The sequence below is a fragment of the Chlamydotis macqueenii genome, chromosome 10, assembly GCF_036417535.1.
Source record: "Chlamydotis macqueenii isolate bChlMac1 chromosome 10, bChlMac1.mat, whole genome shotgun sequence".
Taxonomy (NCBI): Eukaryota; Metazoa; Chordata; class Aves; order Otidiformes; family Otididae; genus Chlamydotis; species Chlamydotis macqueenii.
Window position 1 is genome coordinate 7,242,339 of NC_141565.1, and position 19,130 is coordinate 7,261,468.

General features: G+C 51.8%; 1 protein-coding gene across 5 annotated transcripts; it reads left to right on the forward strand.

Annotated features, from left to right (window-relative positions):
• The first annotated feature begins 158 nt into the window (after positions 1-158).
• Positions 159-15,043, forward strand: GLYCTK (glycerate kinase). 5 transcript variants are annotated; one of them, XM_086755520.1, is made up of 10 exons: positions 159-288; positions 1,169-1,345; positions 1,811-1,911; positions 3,445-3,491; positions 4,216-4,251; positions 4,860-6,568; positions 8,508-8,903; positions 9,268-9,419; positions 10,939-11,114; positions 11,751-15,043. In XM_086755520.1, exons 7-10 carry the CDS (start codon positions 8,617-8,619, stop codon positions 12,654-12,656), a joined length of 1,521 nt encoding a protein of 506 aa, XP_086611646.1. In that variant the 5' UTR covers positions 159-288; positions 1,169-1,345; positions 1,811-1,911; positions 3,445-3,491; positions 4,216-4,251; positions 4,860-6,568; positions 8,508-8,616; the 3' UTR covers positions 12,657-15,043. The 5 variants fall into 5 exon arrangements, with proteins under 5 accessions (XP_086611646.1, XP_086611645.1, XP_086611647.1 ...); XM_086755519.1 differs by lacking the exon at positions 4,860-6,568; XM_086755521.1 differs by lacking the exons at positions 4,216-4,251; positions 4,860-6,568 and having other exon boundaries at positions 8,489-8,903.
• Positions 15,044-19,130: the final 4,087 nt, after the last annotated feature.

Here is a 19,130-nt window from a genome sequence, read left to right on the forward strand (position 1 = left end):
GAGGCTGCGGCGGGGCCAGGCTGCCATTACCCACCCGCCCCGCGCCTCCCTGGGTGCGAAGAAGTCGGGTTCAGGGCGTGACGTCGTGCCGCAGAGTGGGCAACGGCTTCGTGCCGCTAGGGCGCAGCGTCACTTCCGGTGGCGGGCAGGGCCGCAGTCGCCTCGGGTCGCTCGGGGGACGCAGCGCGAAGCGGCGCTGCCGCCGCCTCCGGGGACCCCCGGGCGAGCCTTGAGCTGCGCGTGGCGTGCCCGATACGGAATTCCACGTGTTTTCCCGCGTTTCCCGGGGTAACTAGCGAGAAAGCAGGATTTTGGGGGGGGCGCCGGTCCCTGGGGGCCCTGCGGTGACGAGGCGGCGGGGGCCCCTCCCGCATGTGTCTGTACGCGCTGGCAGGCCGGGGTCAGGTCCGCCGCCTTTAAAACGTGCACTGATCCGCTCCCCTCCTGTTCCTTTCCCCCTCTACTTCCAGTTCAATTATTACACATTTTCATTTCCCGGCAAGTTGTAGTCTTCTAAAAACTGGCCTCCAAGCAGTCCTGCAGAAGCACCACGGCTATAGCGCTGCGGTCTCACACCGCGTGAGGTGTCAAATAAGGATGAGCAGCACACACTCGACCTTTGAGAAAGACACCTTGGCTTTTGAGGCTGGTGCTCCCGTACAGACACCTTGGAACTGTTATGCTTTTTCAGTCATTGCTCTTGATGTCAGGGTCTGTGTTCATGTTTTTATACATCTCTTACATTAAAAAGTTTTCCCTGGAGTATTAACAGTAGCTGTGAGAATCTTCCTGCCTCCCAGCCCCCAAAGATTTCCAGCACCCTGCTATTTTAATTTTAGAAGAACACCAGATCTTTTCTCTTTTCGGTTCCCCAGAAACTCAGAATTAAAAAAAAAAAACAAAAACAACAAAAAAAAAACCCAAAAAACGAACCAAAAACCCCACAAACCATAGATGCCTTCATAAATGTTAACTGCACCTGCCCTTTCATAGTCTCCAGAATAGAGCTTGGTTTTGCTTTTAGGCTGATATTGCCCTCCTGTGGTCAAACAACAGTAAGTCCGGGAAGTGTTGTCAAAGGTCTGCCTGCACGTCATTTTCGTGAAACAAAAGTCTTTTTTCAGATGAGTTGCTCTTACTGTTTGCTTACTAGAGCTCACCGTTACAGGTTTAGCCGTCTAACCCAATTCACTCTTCCATGCTGTGATGGGATTGGCTCATCAGAATGATTCCCCAATTCTCACTTTGAAACGGAGACAAGATTTTTGCACTGGAGTCTAGGGAGACTCAACAAAAGACGCCTTCGTTACTTCCAAGGGTCTCAGGGTCAGCTACCCCATTGCAGGTCAGTTCAAAACCTACCATTGATTTTTGTGTGATGAGAGATTTGAGAGAAGCGCAGAGTGGCAGGCTTTCACACTGTACACTGCACGATCAAAGCCTGGATTTTCTCAGGCAGGTCCTGAAGGTGACTCACCAATACCATCATAAGACAATTTACTTCAAAACACCTACAACACTTAGCTAAGTTTTAGAGTTGTATAACACCGTGGGTTGTTGATTTGATATTTTGTCACTCCCTTTTTATTCTTCCTTCTGCCTTTCTTCCTAATCCTTGGAATTTAGTTTGTCAGTTTATACCAAGCTGGAATTTATCTGGCAGGATAATTGGATCTCCTAGCAAAATGTCACGTTAAGTAGGAATTATGAATAATGCCCCTGCAAAATTAGTTAATGGAAAAAATGGTTAATTGCTGCTTAAGTAATATTGATCAAATGCAGTCATTGTACCTCTGCATTTCTGTATTAGATACCACTGACCGTAACCGGCACAATACAGACCAACGTGTGTTTGCTCAGATGGGTGGACGTGAATTTCAGAGAGATGCTTCTGGAAGCAAGACTGCTCAGGTGAATACATTTCTGTTGGACTCTGCTGGGAGTGGTGATTCTCTGTGAGTAACAGTTATGACTGAAGACCTGCGTGGAGGACTTGTGTCCTACAATTTGACATCTCTTTATGGCCTCTTGAAACTAAGCCTGGTGCTCTGGAGCACCAAAGCCTGTCTCTGCTGTTTCAACATGGAATCACAGAAGTGTGGGGAGCAGAGACCTCTGGAGCTGCCTTGCTCCACCCTCCTACTCAGTGCAGAACCATCACCAGCAGGTGATCAGCTCGGCCGTGGCTTTGTCTAGCCAAATCCTGAAAACCTCCTAACATGGAGACTGCAGCTTCTCTGAGTGGCCCAATCCAGTGCTGTGTGACCCTCTCCATAAAGAACTTTTTGCTGATGTCCAACGTGAATGTCCCAACTTACAAACTGTGGCCATTGCTCCTTCTACTTTCTGCCACTACTGAGAAGGGTTCATCTCTTCTGTCTTTGTAACCTCCCTTCAGGTAGTTGTAGCTGCTATTATGTTGCTCCTTGGTTGGTTGCACCACTTGCTTCCCAGCCCACCCTGATGCACAAGGGTCCTGCCTCAGCAGCAAAACTTCACACTTCTCCTTGCTGAGCGTCGTGAGGTTTCTGTTCCATTGACCCTGACTTTGAGTTTGTCACAGTTCACCTTGAAGGTGGCTCCGTCAGCACTTCCCCCAAAGTAGGCACTCTGCGCTACCCTCCAGGTTACTAATGAAGCTGTAGGGTGACGCTAACCCCAACAGGGTCCCTGTTGATTACCAGCTGTCAGCTGGACCCTGAGCCACTGTTTTCTACCCTCTGAGCCCAGTGGTCGAGCGAGGGGGTTTCAGCGAGTCTAACTGTGTTTGCCCAGCCCACGCTTCTTCAGCGTGCTCATGAGAATGGTGTCAAAAGCCTCAGTGAAATCATGGCAGATTACACCTGCCGCTTTCTGCTTTCCCCATAGCCTCTTGTCTCAGCCTAGACGGCAGCCGTAATTGTCATCCTGTGACTGATTAATATTCCTGGCTCTTTCTCCTCTTACGTTATTTCAAACTGAGGATTTCATATTTTTTTTCCTATTAATCCCAAAGAGCATGACCTTGTATTCTGCAGTACTGAATTTCAACCCCTTTCTATTATTCCAGTCCTCAAGGCTGGCAACTTTTCATCTTCTCTAGAATACTATGGTCCTTCCCTGTATTTTAAATGACTCTCAACTTTGATTGCAAGTTGACTCAGAATAGGGAGTCTGAGAAATTGCAGCATGAAAGGAAGTAGACTTGGCATGGACCTGGCTTCAGGGTAGTACTGTTCTGTGTTGAGCTACAGAAGGACTTTTTTGTGAAAAATTTTTCTCCCCTGCAATCCCCAGTGCATGGGAAAATCATTTCCAAAAGGTATATAGAGAGTGAAGGGAGTGTGACCTAGAAAAACTAGTAAGATGCATATGTCAAATCCAGTTAATTTTTTTACTAATGATACTGATCTATATATATAAAATGCTGAACAGAACACTTATCTTCCCTGTGTTTGGCTTTAGGCTACATTCCCCATCAAAGGCAAAGAGACCCTGTTGACACTTTCCTGGTGAGTAAATCAGTCCTGAAAGCAACGTATTTCTTTTCCAAGAAACAAGTAGAAAGCCATGTATTGGAAATTAGAACTCCTGGGTTTCCCAGAGCTCAGCATATTCTTGAAACAAAGATATTCAGACTCCATCCTACTTTCTCCCTAGCCTGCCTGGCAAACCCGCTGTGCAGCTCTCTGCTCCCATCGCATTGCTTCTGTCCACCATCATCTTCTTTCCCAATTATGGCTGCAGGAACACCGCAGTGAGCAGGGGCAAAAGGACCTTTCACCCTGTCCCTGCACACCCTCTTGGGTACTGGGCCCTTCGCAGCTGACCAGTGATGAGCTGGTCCATCCAAGCTGCAGACGTTTTCTCTTCTACAAAATGTGAATGAGGCAGTGTGGTAATTTTATGCAAATCCATGCGCAGATTAAAAAATTAATGAAATTCTGAAATTTTCATTTAAAGAGATTAGTCTTGAAAAATCCTCCATCTAATCCTCCCAGAATAGTCACTTGGAACAAACCTTCACCGCTTTGTTTTCCTCCTGGGTTCAGTGCTTCATCTTCTTGAAGATTTTCTTGTAGTGCTTTTGGGACCATCTGGAGCAGCAAGTTTGAGTTTGAGCAGGGCTTACCAGGCGAATTAAAGTTGATTTATCAAATGATAGAAAAGATGTGTCAGTAAGTGAGAACCTGGGAGTTTAAGGTAGTAAAATCTCCGCTCTGTTATACTTCACAGGTAAACTCCCGTGGTAATGCATGAAAAATGGAAGTGGTAAGCCTTGGTGAGTCTAATGGTAATTTACGTACCAAGAGGCCAGAAGAAAGTCATGTAGCAAGAAAAACAAGTAGCAAGAGACACTGCTAAAACTTGCTGTGACTGGTAGTTCACTGCTGTAACAAAGATGTAATCTGTCTTTCAGAGCTTGAGCTCAAAATTATGCTCAATTGGAGTTGGATTCAGTGCCATCTCAAATTTTTTCCAAGCCCTTCAGGGATTTTGGAGTTGACCCTGTACATGGTGGGCTAGCCACCAATTGTTGCCACACTGGGGGAAATCCAGAGAAGTCCCAGTGACATTAAAAATAAACTAACTTAGGCCCCTGAAGATCTCAGTTAAATGAGCTGTCTCGGAGCATTAACATACAGTATCCTCTGATCTTGCCGCACCTGAAATGCTTGGGATGTGTGATTTGGTTGGCCTGCAACAAGCCCAATTGCCCCAACTTCAAGAAAACCACAGGCCCGTGATACAAACCCTTGAACAAACCTCCAACCACCGCACTTTGCAATAATTTGAATACTCAGTTTGCTTTGAATAGCTCAGCTCTGCCCAGCGATGGCAGACTGGCCCCTAGAAGGGAATATTTTTCTGGCTTTCAGGTACCCGCCGTGGAGCGAGGTGCTGGCTCAGTTTTTTTCTCCCTGCACGGGCACGGCCAGCTCATTTGTTCACTGTTTTCCTCCCCAGTGTGACTCCGAGTTTACGGCCCCCCTGTGTCCATGCTTTTGGTCTCACGCCACCATCCAATTTACCTGGCAGCTTACCACATTTCTGCCTCCAGTGCTGGATTGTTTCTGTCTCCCTCTGACTTTGGCTCCTTGCCTGCAGAATTGCTTTAATTAAAAAGTTAATGAAAGGTAATGCAAATGAGTGCTTTGCCTGTATTTTATCACAGTCCAGCTCCTCTCCCTCCGTCTTTCCCAGAGATGGTGAAAATGAGGAGCTGGGGTTTTTCTGCTTTTTGTTGTGAGAGTTAACAGTGGAAATTTCTGCAGTCTTAGGCGGAGACCTATGGAGAAAGAGCTTATAATGGTAATGCGCACAAACATGTATGTAGATGGTGAACACTATTCATCAAAGAAAGCTGAGGGAGTTTTCATTTAAAGGGGATTAATCTAAACCCCTTACAGTCCTGCTCTCTTTGGAACAGGCAATTCTTACCATCTTTTTCATCCTAAGCCTAGGGTGAACTTCTAGAAACTATCAATACCCCAACTCCAAATTATGCCAAGCGGGGACAAAGGGAAGGTGTAAAACCAGAGCCCCACTAGTGCCTGTAGCATGTCACCTTATATCCATGTAGAAGAGGGCTCGTTCGTCCCTTTGTGATTTCCCTGAGAAACTGGGGAACAAAGATTAGTGCATGGAGCAATATGAGTCACGTCATCAGCCCCTTCTCCCAGCCCAGATCCCTCCTAGCCAGCAGTGGGAAGAGGAAAAGGCAGGGATGTGAGGATGTAATTTCTCCACGTGCAATATGCAGCAGCTAACTGGCAAGTACATCATTTCTAGACCCACCGTCCGTGGAAGTAGTCTGACAGCTGCCATTTGGATTATTTTTCTTTACAAGGTTGCCTATGTCTTGATGTGGGGTGATGTTCAGTTCTCTTGATCTTGTTTTTAAAGCCCTAGTAAAATGAGTAGGAGTTTTTATTTTTTTGTTAATATCTACAGGGGATTTCATAGCATTGATTTATAGTTATTCCCTGATGACATTTAATATCCAGTGCCTGAGACTGTATAAATAAATTAAATAAAAATGGATTTATGGCATCAGCAGCAGCACCCACATTCCAAGGGGAGCCTCCAGTGAGCCTGCATGTCTAATCAGAGCTGACAAGGAGCAGAGTTACACACCGAAACCTCCAAAGCTAATTGATCTGTGCCAAATCCAGCTCTCTCTTGCGTTGGTGTAAAGTTGGATAACCTCTGACTGCAAGGATTTACTCTGTGTTTACACCTGTGCACTGAGATCAAGGTCAGGCTGCGTGCCCCAAAATCCTTAGATGCAATGGAAAGACGCGTGCTGACTTCACCAGCCTCTGGATCCAGCCTCGATGGTTAAAATATAATCTGGGTTCGGAGTGCAGAAAACAGATTACATGCCTGCTATTGTAGTGAAATGCTTTCCAGAGCAAGCATTAGCAGTATGTACACAAGTGCCAGATGAATTAAGCTGGCGTTTATTTTTTTCAGCTCCCGTAGAAGAGGATTGCTTTTAAACAACTCGCGCCTGCTGCGTCGTGTCTGGAGTTGGAGCTGAGCAGAGCCGCCGGGAGGGCATGTGTGACAGGAGCCGCGGTTGCAGGTCTGGTTGTGCTCAATTCTCCTGGTCTTCAGGGTCAGCCACACACAGAAACATGAAGGCAGAGACAGAGTCTGTTAAAAGCTTCGGGGCTTTATTTTCTGTAACTCCCCTGGCTCCATTTAAGCCTTTTTCTCCAGCCATTTCTGCAAACCCTGTATCGCAGCTCAGACGAGGTGACCTGGGGCGTGATGCACCTCTGTTTTGTAACACCCTCTTCTGATTGCGCTGTGCTGCCAGGTGAATCAGAGACGTGCTGGGAATGGAGACGCTAATCGCAGTTCCTGAGAGGTGTACAGCTGACCTCACTGGTGTTAGCACAATTACTCTGGCCCTCATTGTAAGAGCTGCAGCTCAGTGGTTTAAACTGCTGCCATGAAGTTTAAAAGTCTGGTTACAAAGTGGTCAGGACACCCTGGCTTTTATTCTTCTGTCTCCTTGTGATTGGAAAGCCAGTCTTTCTGACCAGTATCTAAAGGGAGTATTGATAGGTTTCAGCCTTGAGTTTTGCCTTTAAAATCTGCTTCTCCTAAGCATTGAATCATTTACAGTTAGACTCTATGATCTTAAGAGTCTTTTACCACTTAAATGACTCTTGGATGTTTTTCTCTGTCAAACCTATGATTCTCCATATAGTTTTACCTGCAAGTCCTTTGTCCAATAGATTTCAGAGCATGCCTAAGTTTCACTGCCCAAGAAGGTGCTTGTGTGCAGTTTTTCAGAGAGCCTGTGGGTCCTTGCAACAAAATAAGGCTGATTTAGACCCAGAGGAGCTGTTGGAAAGCTTGTCTAGCTTAATGATTAACACCTTGCAATGTTCTGGGAGTGTTAGGACAAAGAGACCTCTGGACTCAAGCTCTCCCCGAGGAAGCCAGCCACTGGCCTTGCACTGAAACACATCCATCTACCAGAGAGAGGATTAGCTCTCTCAGGTAATTTGAATGGGTCTGTGATCGAGCGTGTTGCCCGGGCTGCTTCAGCCTCCTAGCACCCTGCCTTAATTGCCTGCACTGTAATTGCCGTGAGTGGGAGAGATGCAGATCACAAGGGTCTTTGATCCCGGGAAACCAGAAGTGAACTTGTTGCCAGTTAACAGAAGGAAGAAGAAATGCTGGGAGGGAATGGATGCTTGTGTGCTGGCAGGGGCTGCCTTTCTTCTGTCAAGACAAGTGTCTGCCCTTGAGCAGTTGAGCTCTTTTGGTCCACACTCAACTCTGTTGCATATAATGCTAACGTTCAGTGGAGGCTAGCTCAAAGGGGCTTTCACAGACACGGGTGGCAACTTTGCCTGGATCTGAAGTCCTTTTTGGGCTCTAAATGTGATTTTAATGGATAATGAGAAGGCTTAAAAATAAAGGCAAATTAAGTCTTGTGTGAACTTGCTGTTTGGTGGGGAAATCTTATTACTGGTCTCTCTGTGGCCACCAGCAGCAAGGGATCAGGCAGTCAACAAGCCTGTTGTTTCTCCTAAGTCCATGCGTGATGCTGCAGGAACACACAGGGTGATGCACAGCCAGAGAATGAGATCAGCGTTTGGCTAGCACGAGGAAGGGAGTTAATGTACTGAAAAGCTGTTCCACTCAGGCACCCTGCTTTCTCCAGGACAGAGAGCAGCTCCCACAGTTTGGAAAGGCATCAAATGCTGAGCAAATAGAAATGGTGGCTTGCCAGTGGCAAATGTACAGTGATGGAGAAGCTGGCTGGCAGGGCTCAACTTCCCTGTGGGAGGTGATGGGATTGCAGGGGAACCACAAGCTGACAGGCAGTTTGAATGTGACACTGTCCTTCCTTTTCTCCCTGCTGCCTGGGCAGAGGTTTGAAAATGCTGCAGCACCTTCCTCCAGAGGAAACAGAAACTACAGCTCCGTGGTTCACATTTTGGCCTCCCTGCTCTCCCTGTGACAGCCCTGTCTCTTCTGCTAGTGTTCACTTTCCCTTGCAGGTTGGAAGGTGCCAGCTGCCCCAGCTCTCAAGGCCTTGCCAGTGTCAGCAGAGTGCGTACAAGCCCACCCCACTGAGAAGATTGACTCAGCCTGGCCACCCTGCGCAGCATGTCCCTCCGCGAGCACGCGCTGTTCCTCTTCCGCAGCGCAGTGGACATTGTCCGTCCGGCTCCGATGCTGAAGAGGGCTTTGAAGCTCCAGGGAGACGGGTGCCCTCAGCTGCTGGTGAAAGGCCAAGCCTTTCCAGTGAAGAGGGACCTGTACCTGGTGGGTTTCGGCAAAGCTGTGCTGGGGATGGCCGCGGCAGCAGAAGAGATCCTGGGAGACCACCTCATTCGAGGGATCATCAATGTGCCGCTAGGCATCCAGGAGAGCCTGCAGCGAGCAGGAATGCAGTAAGGAGGGCTATGTCTGGACAGTTTGGGAGGGGTGGGCTGCCAGATTTGTCCTCTGAGGCATGTTGCTGTGAACCCCTTCAGTCCTTTCCAGCTGCCCTCACTCTGGTGCTCACCCCATCCACCACACCACTCTGGTCTTCACCCTCTGTCACGTCCTGGTGACACCATTGACACAGCCCATCTCTTGCACTGGATGTGCTGCCTCCCCAGCCCTGGGGAAGAGACACAGCAAAGGCCACCTCCCTGTCCTGGTCACTCGCTGTACACCTCTGGTGCACCAGGCCCATCTGCCCGCTGAGTGACAGCCTGGCTGCCCTGTAGGTGCACGTCAGTGGTGTGATTGCCTCTCTTACCTCACCAGGGAGATGCTCCTGAAGCCACACAGCAAAATCCAGGTCACCGAAGGTGCCAAGAACAACCTCCCAGACCCAGAAGCTCTGAAGGGAGCAGTTGCCATCCAGGAGCTGGCTGAGGGCCTGACTGCGGACGACCTGCTCCTTGTGCTCATCTCAGGTAGCATGGGGATCCCAGGGAATGGGGAGGGCACAGGGCTGCCTGCTGCTGCAGTGGACACGCTGCCTCCCAGCACTGGAGAGAGGCTGAGGTGCACAGGCTGGTTCCTGCGGTTGTCCCACCACTGTGAGGCGGCACCTCTGGGCACAGCCTGCCAGCTGCTCTCACCCCTTGGCAGGAAGATGCTTTCTTCCTGCCCCCTCTTTATATTTGGGGATGCAGACTTGAAGAAGCAAGCACTTGGGGGACTTGCAATGCTCTGAATTTATGCGGGGATGTGAATCTGTAAGCTGAGACTTGGGACTGACCCTTCCCAAGGCTTTGCTGTTCCTAGCCAGTGGAAATGAGGCCTCCAGGTTCTGACGCAGTGAGCTGCAAGCCATGAACACCCCCAGACCCTGGCTGCTGGGCCCCTGGGCCACCCGTGGGGCTGTGTAGGGAAGGTGGATGTTGTGCATCAGGATGCAGTGACATCGCCCCAGCCTGAGCTCGGCTGGTTGATTGGGCATCGCAGGGCAAAAGCAGGCAGCAGCTCTGTAGAAACCCCTTGGTCTCCTCTGCTCAGTGATTGTTCTGTGGCTGCTGGAGCCTGATCTGGTGCAGAGAGAGTAGTGCCATTAGGCAAACACCCAAGCGACTGGAATCTAGCTGTGCTTGTTGGGGATTCCCCTGGGCTTCCTCCGGTCCTTTGGCTATGGGGATCTCCAAAAGAGTCCTCAGCCCTTCAGGGAGCCTGCACAGGATTTCCCCATGGCTGTGACTCCCTATGCATGTGCACTCCCACACAGCAGCCGGTCCCCAACTGCTCCTGCCTCTCGGCTAGATCCCTGGCTATTGACTGAAACACAGGCATTTGCATTTGTTTTTCTTGCTCATCATGTTTTATTGATGCCGATTTGTCTCAAAGCTCTGAGCAGCCTTTGCCTTTTGACAGTAGCTTTCAGCTGTACTTCTGCGCATGTTCACTCTGCTCAGATCTTGCTCCTTTCTACTCTGTATTTCCCATCCATTCCACTTTTCCATAACCTTTTTTCTTGCCTTCTTTCCCACATTCCCAATACCCACTTGTATCAGACAGGATTCCCACTGATGAGGCTATCACCCTGGACTCTGGGTGTGCTTTGTTCTTTGTGTTACTCTCTCCCTCTTTCCTTTCTTCCCAGGCCTAGCTGAATGCAGTTCAGTAGTTTCCCATCTTGCTGCAGCCATAGCTGGTGTTTTTACACACTGTCCTAAATATATGGAGCCAACAAAGCAGGCAGCTTCTGCATCTGCTTAGCACTGACTGCTGTGCAAGTCGTGGGGCCTGTGATCCCTGCTCACCCATCCAGGCAGCCCTTGAAAATCAGTGCAACGACACACCAGTAGCCTGACGTAGTGGGGAGAGTAATTGCTGGCCCTTCTTTGCTATTGCCACAACACTGCAGACTGCTCTGCTCAGCTGTTGGACAGCCTTGCTTTTCTCCTGTCCTCCTCTTCCTGCTGCCCTGATGTTCTTGCCATCTTGTCTGCATCCTAGGGGGTGGATCAGCCCTCCTGCCTGCTCCCATCCCTCCCATCCTCCTTGAAGAGAAGGAGAAACTCACAAAGATGCTGGCTTCCCGAGGAGCTGCCATACAGGAGCTGAACATTGTCCGGAAGACTCTGTCCTTGCTGAAGGGAGGAGGGCTGGCCCGGCTCGCTTATCCTACACAGGTGACCAAGGGGAGGCCCCCTCTCAGCCCAGAGATCACCTTTCTGCCCTCAAAATAGGGGTTTAATCCACTGACCTAAGCATGCTTGCAGGGTTTTTCTCCTTACTGAGTGAACAACCTTTGCACGCTGTTTTGGGGCTCTGTGGCTCAGATTTCACTGAGGACCCAAATTCTCAGGGAGACAGAGGTGGAGGAGAGGGAAATCAGACTCTGCAGATGTTGGCCATCCCATCACACCACTCTCAGCAGACCCCAGCCCTCGCCCACAGGCACTTCCAACATGCTGGTGCTCCACCACAGTGCTACCAAGGGTGTGTCCGACCCTTGGCTTCCCTGGGGACTGTTCTCAGTGCGTGCCATTGCTGAACCCACACCAGGTTATCAGCCTGGCAAGTGCAGTGTCACAGGTTACATCTTCCAACATGACAGTCCAGCATCAAAGAACATTGTAGATCTGCAGGTTCGAGGAGGGCAAGGTGACTCTCACAGGACCATAAATCAAAAATGGGCCAAGATCTGCCCCTGTTGCCATCTGGGGGTGGTACAAGCATAACTCAGAGCTGCACTTACGCCAGGGCTCTTGCATGGTCACCTGTCTCTGCCTCCCACAGTAATCTGCAGATGTTTCTCTTGGTAGGTGGTGAGCCTCATCCTTTCTGATGTGATTGGTGACCCCCTGGACATCATAGCAAGCGGGCCCACTGCTGCCAGCTCCCACAGTGTCCAAGACTGCCTTCAGATACTCGCCAAATACAACCTGCTGTACAACCTGCCCAAATCAGTGGAAACGGTCCTGTCCAGCTCTCCCACCAAGCCCACTGCTCCGGAAGACTACTCCCATGTTTGCAACATCATCATCGGGTCAAATGCGCTGGCTTTAGCTGAGGCCAAATGCCAAGCTGAGAGCCTGGGCTACGCCACTCTGATTCTGAGCGCAGCAATCTGCGGGGAGGTCGGCTGCGTTGCCACGCTGTACTGCCAGCTGATCCGGTTGGTCTGCCTGGGCTTCGCCGGTCTCGGAGAAGGGCCCCTGGGTGACAAGGTGAAGGTGAATCTCCTGCAGCTGGCAGCAGAGCTAGAGATCCCAGGTTTGAATCTTGCGGAGTTTCTACAAGCCCTGCAAGAATTAAGGCCCAAAAGACCAGTCTGCATCTTGGCTGGCGGAGAAACCACAGTTCAGCTTCAAGGAACCGGCAAGGGAGGGAGGAACCAGGAGCTGGCCCTGCGCGTGGCGCTGGGGCTGCACAGGGCGCACGCTACGGACATCAGCGGCCTCCTAGGGAGGTGTGAGATTGTCTTCCTCAGTGGGGGAACGGACGGGCAGGACGGACCCACGGAGGCGGCAGGGGCCTTCTGCAGCCTGGAGCTGGTGGATGAGGCGCTGCAGGAGGGCCTCAATGTGGAGGCCTTTCTCAGCAACAACGACTCCTACACGTTCTTCAGCCAGTTCCAAGGTGGGCATCACCTTCTGGTGACAGGCTTGACGGGCACCAACGTCATGGACATCCAGGCTATCTTAATCAGAGCCACGGAGAGATCATGAGAGCTCCCTCTGCAGATATCCAGATGCATTTAATTAGGACCAGGAGTAAATGAAGGCATCAACACTGCAGATACATAAACTACTTAAATTAGGGCTCGCTGTCAAGGGTGCTAATATCTTTGACAGAAAGAATCCACTAATTAAACATGTGAATGGACGTCCACAGCAAAAGCAAGCACTTGTAATTGGGATCAGAGGAAGGTAAAAGGTTACATTACAGACACAGAGGCCAGATTTAACACTTCTGCTGGAAGCCACCACTCTTGTGACTGCTTCAACTATAGTTAAAAGATGTGGGGAGATCGAGGCCATGGTAGGGCTGCTGGGGAGAGCCCTCACTGTGGCTGTTGCACCTCCAGTGTCCCCCAGCTTTAGAGCAGCTCAGCAGTGGGCTCTTGCAGGTTCACAGAAGTGCACGACAGTGACTGAAGGCTGTAAAAGCAATAGCAAGGCCTCGGCCCAGCTGGAGGCATGGAGGTGCTGGGGGGACACGGTGGGGACACCCAGCACCAGCACAGTGCCCTGCAGCTGCTCCCACACCAGGGTACCTGAGGTGACACAGAGACCCCAGCCTCAGCATGATGCACACCCAGCAGCATGGCTAAGGAGCACCCTGGCCAAGAGAAGCAGTTGGTACTGTGTGCACAACACAAACGCGGTGCACAGTGACACAGAGGGTGGCATTCCTTCACCGTGCAGCATAAGGAAGGGGATGGCTGAGGTGCAGTGGCAAGCCAGCTGAGTGGAGTCCTGCAGCCTCCTTCCCTCTGCAGGGACATCTTCCCTGCTGATCCCTTCGTGCCAGCAGCATGTATGCCATCAGCTTTCACGGTATTGTTTTCCAACTGCCTAGAAAACAGTTGTGCCTCCAGCCTGAGCCACTGACCTTTCTTCTGCGCTGAGGCAGAAGTCGCTGTCACTCTGATTAACTCTGCTAATTCCACAGAACAAAAGGCAAGGAAACCTTCACGCTCAGCTCTCCTGACCTGATCAAAGGGCAGAGCTGCCAGAGCCGTGCTTTGACAGGGAGCCGCTCCCTGCGCATATAAGGACACAGTGGTTATCGCGGTTTCGTCACCTATTGCAGTGCAGTATGTGGGAGAGCAGAGATGAGCCGAGTTTCCCAGGATGTGGAGCCTACGGTGGGGCTGGATTTGAGAAGGGCTCTGCCTGTAGCAACAGGCACAATGACGGTTTTGGCTGGATATTCAAAGGACTTCAGCTCAGCAGCCAGTATGACCCAACACGTCCAGCTCCTTTTGAATATCTGCCTGTTTGTTACAGAGCCTAAGCGGCAGCTGAGCTCCTTTGAAAATCCAGCCCTAATTTAATAGGACACGCTTGACTCAGACTCTTTCCAGACAGACCGACCTACTCCGTGTGGCTGATCTCATCTCGTGACATAAATACACCGTCCTGCCAACACCACGAGTTGCGGTGTCTCACTGAACAGTCGTTCTGCGCCCCGCTCCAAGGTGCATCAGAGGGTGGATTTTTGAGGAGGATGCAACACCTCCTGCTTTGGTTTCAAAGCCAATATCTAACAAGTAGGGACATCAGCGGGACCATCACGGGGCCCTGTATCGATGCCAGGCTGGCAGCTGGACTATTTGGGCCACAGCCCAGCGCAGTGTCAAGGCACAAGGCTGGGGATTTCAAAACCCCGGTCTTACCCTGGTGGTTTAAACTCATCCACGCATCTCATTTGTCCTCCGAGTCTGAAGGTCTTCTGTAACATGCCTGAACTTGCTCATGCTGGCAAACAGCTTTGCTATCTGCCGGGGAAAACCTGCCAAGCGTTATAAAGCTTGCTGTGCCCCCATAATGTCAGGTGACGGTTGCACAGGAGAAGCTGCTTTGTGCCATGCATTTTTCTACGGAGGTCACCAGCAGGTTGCTGGCAGGTTGGCTCCTTCATGCCTGGCAAGCAAGCACCGCCAGGGCACTAACACGCACAGCAATACAGCCAAAAAGTACGGGCTGCGGCCAGGATCACTGGCTCCAAAGTGTTGTTAATGCTTCCTGTCCAATTCTGCTCCAGTGGAATTCAGAGTGACTCCAGTTTTGGGCTGGGGTGCCTGGCACCTTCAGCAGTAGACCCGCCATGCCAGCCTGGGCACGCTGTCACCTGCCCACCGTACCCCCACGCTCTGCCTGCGGCCCTGCGACATTGCTGAGTGCCATCCTAGTCCTTGGGGCTGCTGCTTGCGCTGCGGCGCAGTCAAGTTCAGAAAACCTTGGGCTTGCGCTCGCTGGCTTGTCCTGGGAAACGCCTGCCACGTACCCTGAGCGGTGTCCTTGCTTTCTAAACAGTGGCTTTTCACTAGTGATTAAAGACAGTTTGTGTTGGGGAGGGGAGAAGGATAATAAAAGGTTTGTTGAAAGGATGGAGCTGTTTGAAGTGCACTTCACATCTACATTCACTTGGCCTCCATGTACCGGTTTTGTTCTTGTCCCTTTTTTTCTAATGAGGAGATAACAGGATGGGGAGGTTGACCAAGGACACCAAGGTTGCAGAAACACTTTTCCTCTTCTGGTGCTTCTGTCTGGGTAGACAAAAGCTCCATTTCTGAGGGATTGCTTGGGTGGATCTTGTGCATCTTCTGCCTAGGGAGGAGAGGAGCTTTGGAGCATGTGCACCCCTTACAAACAAGGCATTGTTTTACTCCCCTGGACAATGCTCAGTGCACAATTGCTTGTTACAGCTCCAGCCCAAAACCAGCTCCCTCTGATCTGCAGTCCCTTCACTGACAGTAAAAGACCCCACGCATGAGCCAGAATAAATTTGGGCCACCCTGGTCAGGTTTTGCAAGGATTTAAGAGGTAACAATTGGATCTAAAGATGCAACAGCATCGCTTACCTGCCAAGTACCGATTTGCCTCTGGGCTGTTGGAGTCGGCCAGGAGCGATGGCTTTCCTGTCGGGAATGTGAGTCACCGCAGCTGAGCAGGGCTGTGCAGCTTGTCCTGGATGGGATATTAGCATCACATCAGTGTTCTCATCCAAATGAAGAAACCTAGAGCGAGACTGTGGTCACTCCAAGTGATCCCAGTGTGCAGGCCATACTGGGACCAGCTCCACACCATTGTGGTTCTGGTGCGCTTGCACCTAAGGACACAAGTCACAGAAAGAGCGAGGACAAAAGCTGCTTGGTTTTGGTGCTCTCAGTCCCTGCCCTTTTAGAATGGCAAAACTCTTTCTGCACCAGTCAGCCTCCAGGAAGGAGATGGCCGCATCCTCTTACGTGGGCAGCGGACATGGGAGCAGCCGTCGGGAAAAGCAGGCCCAGCCTCTGGGTAGGGAGCGGGCAAGCAAAGCCCGGGGTCGATTTGCTCTCCTAAGCGGGCTGCTCATAGCTGAGCAGTGCTAATGGCCGGGAGAAGTAATGGCATTACTAACAGCACAAGATTCTGGCAGTAAATTAAAAATCTTGGCTGCCGCCCTTGGCTCTGCTCTTGCCTCTTAGGAGACATTAATATCACAGCTCCCCAGCATTCCCATTATCACTTCATTAAGGATCCAATAATGATAAATGCGGATGGTTTTATTTTGCACGGAGCCTGATTAATGGCTAATATTTCACTAGGTGTTAATGGGGCCCTTCCTTTATGGCGGGGCTGGAAGGGGGCTGCCTTTCATCTTGTCCGTAAGCCGGGTAATTTTCACTATTTTCGCTAACGTGACAGATTTAACACAAACCTTGAAAAAGCAGCTGAGGCCTCTTGAGAAACTTCGAAGAGCATCGTGCTTGGGGCAGCCCTTGCTGCCATGGCTGTTCCCCAGCTCCTTTCTCCTCTTCTGCTTCCTCCTCCTTTGCTGTCCTGCCAGCAGCACCTCCTTCCAGTGCCCTCACCGGGAGGCTGTCACCCATCTCCTGGGATAGCGGGGGGCAAAAGCAAGGCAGGGGGCTCCCCAGGAACCTCCACACCCCGCAGCTGAGCCCATCAGCACAGCAGCTGGAGCTCTCCACAGCAGACAACGGCGCAGAGTCAGACCCACCCTTGCAAGAAGATGCAATGCAAGAGGTGGGCTTGGACTGGCCTCACCCCAAAGCAGCTTGGCACCCCTCGCCTGCCCCCTGAGAGGGCTGGGGAGCTTGGGATTCAGAACAGAGCCTGAGCTGAGGCCAGCGGCCCTCCTCCAGCACCCCAAGGGAGAGCTTTGGTGGCTCCTCTGAGGCTGGCTCCCGTGGCACAGGGGCTGTTCTCCGCCGTAGGACCCCAGCGTATTGCACGGCTTCAATCCCTATATGAAGTGGGATGTATAATCACATAGGAATAAAAAGCCATACAAGACGGCAGGCTGCGAGTTGCTCTGTGCTGGCGGGGCGGCAGGCCAGTCCCTCTGCAGCAGCTGCCACGGCCTCCACCGGGATGGGGCTGGGCCCTGGGGAGCCCCCAGGAGCTCCCCCAGCTCCTGCGTGGGGTCCGTGGAGAGTCAGAGGAGCCCTGCATCAAACAGAGAAGAGAGGTGATGTTTCAGTCAGGAGAAAGTGTGGGAGGCCCCAGAACCACTGGAGAGGGAACCCCATGGGGTATGAGCACTTGCTCCCAGTTCTCCCAGCAAATAGGGTCCCCCCGCCCCAGGACCCCCTGTGGTACCCCCAGACCTCCCCTCTGTCCAGCCCCATCCCAGAGCATCACCCTCCATGGGCTCCTCTGCTTGCACCACCGCCACCCCCGGGGCTTTATCAGCCCCACCGAGGCAATGGGTACCACAGCCCTCCAGCACCATCACAAACACCTCGTGGGGGGAGAAAAAGGAGGCAGCCCCCTCCTCACAACGATTGGAGTATCCTCCGCCATCTGACTGAGGAGAGGAGAGCCCGGCAGGTGGAGCGAGCGGTGGCAGGGAGCTGTCAGCACCCGACCGTCAGAACACAAATCCCCTGGCAGCCCATTAGGAGCAGCTCCTGGCTGCCTGCAGGAGCTCTTGACAGGGGGCCAGGCACCAGCGCGGACAAGCACGGATCCTCTGCTAAGAAGGTGGACGTGGGTGGAATGAAACCAGGGAGCTATTGCTCCAGTAAACGCTTACCGAACGGCACTGGTGTGGCCGCCATGGGCAGCCCCACGTACTGGGGTAGGGGGGCAACCTGGGCAGGCTCCCACGGGAGCCCAGCCAAGCAAGGCTGGGGATAAAGCGGAGTGGTGGCCAGCAGAAAGGAGGTTTTGTGCCGCTGCCTCCTCTCCTCCTGCCTTTCTGCTCACATCCCAGCAGCGATTCTGGCATCTGTGGGATGGGAGACCCGGAGCAGCGCCTGTGGCAAGAGGGGACAAGCTTGTGCAAGGCAGCCTGGACACACACAGAGAAGGGAAGAGCTTCTTTTAGAGAGAAGAAGAAAAATAAAGAGCAAAGTAGCAGTGCACACTCTGCTCTCCATGCGGCACCAAAAAACCTCTTTTGCTGGCCCAGGAGACTGCAGCCCAGGACCACAGCGTTGCCTTAGGCAGCACCGGAGGGGCTGAACCACCCCAGAGCCATCACCCTGGGCTCCCCTTAACCCAGAGGAAGAACTTCAAACTCCAGGCTGCCTTTCCAAGCCACACGGTAGCACTGGGAAGTGTCAACACCCTTCAAAATGCTCCCAGAAACCTTCCACCATCCCCAGGGTCAGGGTTTCTCCAGGGGCTCTAGCTGCTCAGCAGGTTGGACTCTGCATGTTGTCCCTCGTGGGATGCTCCTGCCCAGCCTGAGCCTGCACAGTCCCTACGTGTCCCCTCCCTGGGGCGGCACAGGCTGCTAGGCCCCGAGGAAGGGGGAGAACATCCCAATGCAGCTGCCTCACTTGGAACAATTAAGAGCAAGGGGCTTTTTTTTTGTGCAAAACTTGGAGGGTTTGGCTTTCCACCTCAGTATTTCCTAAGCTCTCACCCACCTGCTCCAAGAGCTGTGAAAGACGAGGGCCAAGCTACATCACTGACGTGTTTTCAGAGGATGGAGGGGTCGTCCCCACCCTGGAGGGGGGCAGCCTCGGCTCTCCCTCGGCCAAGCTGTGCCACGGCGACTGCCAGATCAGGCACTGAAGCTCTTCAAAAGGCACAAATCCCACAGCTCAAGGGGCTCAACCCAACCAAAATCTCCAGCAAAATCCATGCAGGAGGCGAGCGGTGACTGCTGTGGGCACAGCAAAGGAGAGACACGCACGAGTGACCGCAACACCAGAGGGAAGCGGGCACAGCGATGGCGCCGCCAGGTCCTCGATCCCTTCCTGCCCTCCTCAAAGCAAATCAGCTATCCAGGGATCATCATCCGATAAATTGTGAATCCGATGTGCTTGTGAATCACCGTACGCAGGCTGGGTAAGAACACTGCCGATGCTGTATTTGGGAGTAATTACTCTCCACGAGCACGTGAATCATTAGGTATAATTACCTTAATAAATAAAAGGAAGATAACTCCAGTCTCTAGCCTAATCTAGCACAAGCGATTTTGGGGTGAGCTGTGCAAAAGAAAACCAGGAGCGTGAGGCA